General features: G+C 46.5%; 1 protein-coding gene across 5 annotated transcripts in view; it reads left to right on the top strand.

The window, feature by feature from the left end:
• The window catches only part of RUSC2 (RUN and SH3 domain containing 2), a 68,849-nt gene that overhangs the window by 46,881 nt on the left and 13,767 nt on the right, over positions 1 to 8,201 (top strand). For 3 of the 5 annotated variants that reach the window (XM_032239972.1, XM_032239973.1, XM_032239971.1), the window contains one exon: positions 5,743 to 7,845. The exons of 1 other annotated variant lie outside the window; for it this stretch is intronic. In XM_032239972.1, coding sequence (XP_032095863.1) covers positions 5,811 to 7,845 — 2,035 coding nt within the window. In that variant the 5' untranslated portion in view covers positions 5,743 to 5,810. The remainder of the gene's footprint in view (positions 1 to 5,742; positions 7,846 to 8,201) is intronic. One more of the 5 variants, XM_032239974.1, reaches the window with a different exon arrangement.

The raw sequence follows: 8,201 nt of genomic DNA on the forward strand, positions 1-8,201 counted from the left end.
ACAAGGGCCAGGAAAAGGGCTCTCATAGAAAGCTTTTCCTGATTTTGGAGAGCAAGACCTCATAACTTTATACTGGCTGAGCCCACCATTCCACTCTACCTGGTAGGCATAGCTAGAGAGTTCATCTTCTGAAAGAGCTGTCTTCTACTTTCTTCTTCTTCTGAATCCTCTGTTTCTTCCCCATCCTCATCTTCCATGTCTCTCCATAATCAGGGTTTAAAAAGTCTGAAATGAGCTCTTCCCGCTCAGTGTTTTCTCTTCACCTTCATTAGAGGGGATGGGCCACTTGTCTTGATGTAGAAAAAGTCACTCCCAGGAAAGAAGTCTAAGATACACACTCAGTAAATGTTTTCTGTGGTGTCATATGTACAGTTTACTCTTATTTTTTAATTTTTTTGAGATGGAGTCTCGCTCTGTTGCCAGGCTGGAGTACAGGCTGGATCTCAGCTCACTGCAACCTCTGCCTCCTGGGTTGAAGCTATCCTCTTGCCTCAGCCTCCCGAGTAGCTGGGACTACAGGCATGCACCAGCACACCCAGCTAATTTTTTGTATTTTTAGTAGAGACGGGGTTTCACCATGTTGGCCAGGATGGTCTGGATCTCTTGACCTCGTGATCTGCCTGTCTGGGCCTCCCAAAGTGCTGGGATTATAGGCATGAGTCCCTGTGCCCGGCCTACTCTCATTATATTCTTAACTGATCAAGAAAAGAGGTCAAAAGTTAGGATTCCTGAGTCTAATCTTAATTCTGTTGTTTATTCACTGAGTGGTCTTGGGCAAGTCATTTCATTTCTCTGGGTGTAAATTTCCTTATTTTTAAAAATGAAGATGGCTCCGCCTTCTTTGGTAAGTTGATATAAGGATCAATGAGATATGACATACATAAAAAGTGCTTTGTAAAAAAAATGTTAACGGGGTGGGCAAAGCACAAGTAGAAAATCTTATGAGATGCCTGCAGAACTTCCCCTTAGATGGCTGAATTGGAATTTTCTGTGGAGGAGCCATTTCTGGGCATTTCTCTTGGTTGTGTGGAGACCAGAAAGGAATAAGATCTTCTCTGAGATACAGAAATATAAAATAAAATGAAATCAATCAGTGAAACAGCTTGACACTTAGTAGGATTCAATACAACCTAAATGTAAAAGCTAACACTGTACAGCTTTTAGAAGAAAACATAGGAATATTTCTTTATGATCTTAGGATAGATAAAAATTTCTTAGGATACAGAAAGCTTTAACCATAGAAGAAACAAACTGATAAATTGATAAGTTTAAATCTGATAAATTAAAAACTTCTATTTATTGGCCGGGCGCGGTGGCTCAAGCCTGTAATCCCAGCACTTTGGGAGGCCGAGGCGGGTGGATCACGAGGTCAAGAGATCGAGACCATCCTGGTCAACATGGTGAAACCCCGTCTCTACTAAAATACAAAAAATTAGCTGGGCATGGTGGTGCATGCCTGTAATCCCAGCTACTCAGGAGGCTGAGGCAGGAGAATTGCCTGAACCCAGGAGGCGGAGGTTGCGGTGAGCTGAGATCGTGCCACTGCATTCCAGCCTGGGTAACATGAGTGAAACTCCGTCTCAAAAAAAAAAAAACTTCTATTTATCAAAAAATACAGTTAAGAAAATAGAGGCAAGCCATAGGCTGAGAGAAAATATTCATGAGGCATATATCTGACAGAGGACTTGTATGCAGAATAAATGTTAAAACTCCTGTAATTCCATCATAAAAAGACTAACAACTCAGTGTTTTTTTTGATGGGTAGTCAACAAATAACCAAGCACCTACTGTGTTCCAAGCAGAGTTTACTGTATTGCAGTCACCAACCTTGGAACTGTGCTCCAGTCTGGGAGACAGATCTGTCAACATCACATTTCAATACAACTGTGAATGCCCTCCAGCCTGGGGCACCATTATCACCTCCCATATACATTTGTTCCTCATCCCTGATTTAGAGTCAGCTTTCTGCATTCAGTATGTGTGTGTCAGTTTTTCCATACGAATGCATGTATGTCCTAGTAATGGTTGTGTGGGTAGAATCATAAATTCTTTTATGTGATAGTTGTGAATGCCTCTTGAAAATGATGCTTTAAAAGGGAAGAAAAGGTACTCACTGAAGGTCAATAATGGTTGCAACCCATGGGTAGCCCTAAAATTACTGTATTCTGTGTAAGAAAGTTCTCCATACTCCGTTTAGTCCAGGCCTTAGGATTATGGCCTGGATTCCGGAGGAAACCTAGTATGTGTGTAAAGAGAAACCCCCTCAAAAAATTGTTTAGGCCCAGCATGTTAGCTCATACCTGTAATCGTAGCACTTTGGAAGGCCAAGGTGGGTGGGTCACTTGAGCCCAAGAGTTGGAGACCAGTCTTGACAACATGGAGAAACCCTGTCCCTACAAAAAATACAAAAATTAGCCAGGCATGGTGGCATGGACCTGTGGTCCTAGCTACTCAGGAGGCTGAGGGTGGATCACCTGAGCCTGGGACGGTAAGGCTGCAGTGAGCCATGATCATATCACTGCACTCCAGGCTGGGTGACAGAGTGAGAACCTATCTCAAAAAAAAGGAAAAGAAAAAAATTGCTTAAATTATGCACAAAATAGATATTTATTACATACAAATTAGAAAATACAGATGAAGCAAAAAGAATACAATTAAAAATAATCCAAATCACTCAATGTAGATCGGTACTAGTAACAGTTTGTTGCACATGTTACAGGTTTTCTTCTATGCATGTAGACATGTTTATTTACAAAAATGGTGTCAAACTGTATATGCTGTTTATCTTTTTTTTTTTTTTGAGACAGAATCTTCCTGTCTCCCAGTGGCATAATCTTGGCTCACCAAAACCTCTGCCTCCCGGGTTCAACCGATTCTCCTGCCTCAGCCTCCCAAGGAGCTGGGATTACAGATGTCCACCACCAGGCCTGGCTAATTTCTGTCTTTTTAGTAGAGACAGTGTTTTGCTATGTTGGCCAGGCTGGTCTCAAACTCCTGACCTCAAATGATCTGCCTGCCTTGGCCTCCCAAAGTGCTGGGATTACAGGCGAAAGCCACTGATCAGGCCTGGCCTAAATTCAGGACATTCTATTTCGATGGATTTGCCTATTCTGGACATTTCATATAAATGGAATCATACATCATAAAAGCCCTTTGTGGCTGGCTTTGATGGTGCCCAATTTTTTGGCTACTGTGAATAATGCTGCTATGAACTTTTGTATACAAACTTTAGTATGAACATGTGTTTTCATTTTTCTTGGGTGTGTACCCAGGAGTGCAGCTGCTGGGTCATGTGATGACACTATGTTTAACATTTTGAGGAATTGTCAGACTTTTCCAAAGTAGCTGTACCATTTTACAATACCCTCAGCAATGTTTCAGGGTTCCAGTTTCTCCACATCCTCATCATCATCATTTGCTAGTTGCTATTGTCTGTATTTCTTATTTTATCCATCACAGCGGGAGTGATAGTATCTCATTGTGATTTTTATTTCTCTAATGACTAATGATGTTGAACAACTTTTTGTGTGCTGATTAGCCACTTATATGTCTTCAGAGAAATGCCTATTCAGTCAGTTTGCCATGTTTTAAACAGAAGTCTTTTTTTTTTTTCTTTTTTGAGATGGAGTCTCACTCTGTTGCCAGGCTGGAGTGCTGTGGCACGATCTCAGCTCACTGCAACCTCCAACTCCCTGGTTCAAGCAATTCTGCCTCAGTCTCCTGAGTAGCTGGGATTACAGGCACACGCCACCACACCCAGCTAATTTTTGTATTTTTAGTAGAGGTGGAGTTTTACCATGTTGGCCAGGATGATCTCAATCTTCTGACCTTGTGATCTGCCTGCCTTGGCCTCTTAAAGTGCTGGGATTGCAGGCATGAGCCACCGCGCCGGCCTCATATGTCTTTTTATTGTTGATTTGTAAAAATTCTTTATATATTCTGATTAGAAGTCTCTTATCAGGTGTATGATTTGCAAATATTTCTCCCATTCTATGGATTGTCTTTTCACTTTCTTGGTGATATCCTTTGAAGCACAAAGGTTTTTTGTTCTTATGGAGTCCCATTTATGTTTTTTCTTTTGTCATTTGTGCCTTTGATGTCATATCTAAGAAACTATCACCTAATCCAAGAAAACAAACATCATTTACTCCTACGTTTTCTTCTATAACCCTTCATCTTGTAGCTCAGTTTAGACTCTGTTAATATCTGCCCTTCTACATCTCTACCCATTAGCCCAGTAAACACACAAAGGCTTGGAAGTTCAACAGAGGAACCTGCCTTCCTCTTAGAAAGGGGAGGAGGAAGCAAGATTGTAAATAATTGCTGCTTAAATTTAACACAATTACATTTTAATACCTTGTCCCTTGCACGTATACTTATTAACCATGATTTTTTGTGCATTGTTCATGTCCTTGAGCATATGTGACTTGCCTTAGGCTTTACAATATTCCACATGATGAGCTGGGACCCTATGATTTAAATGAGTTAAATTTTAAGAAATTAATGGTGTCAAAGATTCAGTTAAATGATGAATAAGAGAAGGGCAATGGGGGATTTAGACGCAGAGTGAGTGAAAAGGAAATGATAGGAATAAAAAGGGAAGAGAAATGAATGAATTTGGAACATTACATGTGAAGAAGGAGAGGGAATGAAGACTGTTGAGACCTGAACGTAGAAACACAGGAGACTAGAACTTCAGCGGGCCACACTGCCGTCGGGCAGCCAAGAGACTAGAGAAGCTCAGGATGGGCTGTGTCCTTGGCACCAGGAGACCTTGAACAAGAGGGAACTTTGCTTTAGTCTGTAAAAAGTAAAACTGAGAAGAGAAGACTTTCTAGTGGATCCCAGTAGTGAAGGTTCTAAGCTAAAACTGGGCAGCATTTGGGCACTTCAGGACATCTGTATCCTGAGCTAGACACGTTAGGAATATATTTTGCCTTTCACGTTTATCTTATGTGATGTGTTAGACTAATACAAAAGACATAAAAATAGGTTCCCCTACCCCCCATTGAGGAGGAAGAGGTTGACATCATACTTGCATTCACCCTAATGCCCAACTCAGTCTCTGCATTCAAGAAGCTCTAGTACAGCAGTGAGGATAGTAAGGATACTTAGCCCACAGTCATCAGAGAGGGACAAATATTCTGGGGCTCATAGGAGGATAAAGGGGACCAGAGAGAAGTCCCTTGGTCAGATGATACCATATTATTTTTAAATATGCTTCTTGCAAAATTATAGCATATTGCTATGAGTTCGTGATATTATTCATGATATTTCCCCTGGTCTGTAAACTTGTGTGCTATAGCTTAGACATCCTAGATGGTTTTTGCTTGTGTCATTATTCATACTTTTTTTGTGCTCAAGACTAGTCATTGTTTACTGCCAAGGACAAGGTCCTTGAAAGAGAATGGGAAAGTACTGTCCAGGCCTTTATATGTGGCATTAGAGGGACTTGGCCTTTTGTCATAATTTGAGGCATGATGACCTTAAAATTACCAAAACCTAAAATGCAATAAAATAAATAAATGGAAAAAAAAAAATTAGGGGGGACCTCTGGTGCTGGACCTGTACAATGCAGAAAGCATGGTGAGGTCCCCACCCACCTATTGGGCTGTGCAGTCAAGCTCCACCTTGACTCAAGCTTCCTGGGTTCTTCTCCATCTGAAAATGAAGTAGGGAAGGGCATGTCCCTGGCTTCCAGGGAGGTGACATTAGGTTCCCTTTCTTTCCTTCTCTCTCCAGGTGCCAAGCTCTCCTGATGAAATGTGTTCTGTCCCACTGGGCTCCGGGGACAGTGTCTGGTGCTGTTGATGCCCTTATTCGAACTTTCCAGAATGGATAGTCCCCCAAAGCTGACTGGAGAGACCCTCATCGTTCATCACATCCCTCTGGTGCACTGTCAAGTCCCAGACAGGCAGTGCTGTGGAGGGGCAGGCGGAGGCAGTGGGAGCACAAGACCTAATCCCTTCTGCCCACCTGAGCTAGGCATCACCCAGCCCGATCAAGACCTAGGACAAGCCGACTCCCTGCTATACAGCAGCCTGCACTCTGCTCCAGGAGGAACTGCACGGTCTACAGACAGCAAGATTAGGAGTCGGGATGGAAGAGGTCCTGGAGCCCCCAAACGACACAACCCCTTCTTGCTGCAGGATGGTGTGGGTGACCCAGGACTTGGTGACCTGTATGATGACAGCATTGGTGACAGTGCCACCCAGCAGTCCTTCCACCTGCATGGCACTGGCCAGCCCACCTTCCATCTATCCTCTTTCCAGCTGCCACCATCTGGCCCCGGAGTGGGCAGGCCATGGGGGCCGACACGCAGTCGGGCTGGAGTGGTGGAAGGGCAGGAGCAGGAGCCAGTGATGACCTTAAATACTCAGCAGTGTGACACCAGCCGCTGCTGCCGGCCAGAGCTGGAAGCAGAGACCATGGAGCTGGATGAGTGTGGGGGACCTGGTGGGAGTGGCAGCGGGGGTGGAGCCAGTGATACCTCTGGCTTTTCCTTTGACCAGGAATGGAAGCTTAGTTCAGATGAATCCCCAAGGAACCCAGGATGCTCTGGCTCAGGAGCCCAGCACTGCCGCTGCAGTAGCACATCCAGTCAGTCTGAGGCAGCTGATCAGTCTATGGGCTACGTGAGCGACTCCTCCTGCAACAGTTCAGATGGTGTGCTGGTCACCTTCAGCACCCTCTACAACAAGATGCATGGCACCCCCCGTGCCAATCTCAACTCTGCCCCACAGTCCTGCAGCGACTCTTCCTTCTGCAGCCACTCAGACCCTGGCGCCTTCTACCTGGATCTGCAGCCCTCCCCAGCTGAGTCTAAGATGTCTTGTGAGTCACATCACCCTGAAAGTACAGGAAGGGAAGGGGGCTATGGTTGCCCTCATGCCTCATCTCCTGAGCTTGATGCCAACTGCAACTCCTACCGCCCACACTGTGAGCCGTGCCCAGCAGTGGCTGACCTCACAGCCTGCTTCCAGAGCCAGGCCCGTCTTGTTGTGGCCACACAAAATTACTATAAACTTGTCACCTGTGACCTCTCCTCCCAATCATCCCCAAGCCCTGCTGGCTCTTCCATCACTAGCTGCTCTGAGGAACACACCAAGATAAGTCCCCCACCAGGCCCTGGCCCAGACCCAGGCCCCAGCCAGCCCTCTGAGTATTACCTATTCCAGAAGCCAGAAGTCCAACCAGCGGAACAAGAGGGAGTGAGTTCCTCCGTCCAAGCAACAGCTGCTATGGGCCCCACTGTGCTTGAGGGGCAAGTGTACACGAATACTTCACCTCCCAACCTCAGCACTGGACGTCAGCGCTCCCGCAGCTATGATCGCAGCCTGCAGCGCAGCCCTCCTGTCCGCCTGGGCTCACTGGAACGCATGTTGAGTTGCCCAGTGCGCTTGAGTGAGGGCCCTGGAGCCATGGCTGGGCCCAGCTCCCCACCCAGGAGAGTCACCTCCTTTGCTGAGCTGGCCAAGGGCCGGAAGAAAACTGGAGGCTCTGGCTCACCGCCACTTCGTGTGAGTGTTGGGGACTCCTCCCAGGAGTTCTCACCCATCCAAGAAGCCCAGCAAGATCAGGGGGCCCCACTGGATGAGGGCACTCGCTGTAGTCATAGCCTGCCACCCATGTCCTTGGGGCCAGGCATGGACCTACTTGGCCCAGAGCCAAGTCCACCCTGGTCCACCCAGGTCTGTCAGGGACCCCGCGCCAATGAGATGCCTCCTGCTGGCCTCAGAGCTGCTGGGCAAGGCCCACTGGCTCAGCTGATGGATCCAGGGACTGCTCTCCCAGGGAGCCCAGCCAACAGCCATACCCAAAGGGATACAAGAGCTAGAGCTGACGGTAAGGAGCCTAAGGGTTAGCAATATGTGGATATTCACCAGCAGGATATGCATGGCCACCTCGGTGACAGGTCCCTGCCAACCACCTCATCCATGCCACCAGAGGTTCCACATCCTAGATCCGTTATCCCGCCAGGGCAGGTCCCACAGCTTATAGTGGAGTGGGCTCACCGTGGCAGGGGGTTGGGGGGAGACAGAGGACTCAAAAATACACTGAGGGAATACACTGAGGGGGCTGGGTGTGGTGGTTCATGCCTGTAATCTGTCGCAACCCTTTGGGAGGCTGAGGCAGGTGGATCACTTGAGGTCAGGAGTTTGAGACCAGCCTGGCCAACATAATGAAACCCCATCTCTACT

This window comes from Sapajus apella, unplaced genomic scaffold (assembly GCF_009761245.1).
Source record: "Sapajus apella isolate SASKATOON/1434 unplaced genomic scaffold, GSC_monkey_1.0 scaffold46, whole genome shotgun sequence".
In the NCBI taxonomy this organism is placed as follows: domain Eukaryota; kingdom Metazoa; phylum Chordata; class Mammalia; order Primates; family Cebidae; genus Sapajus; species Sapajus apella.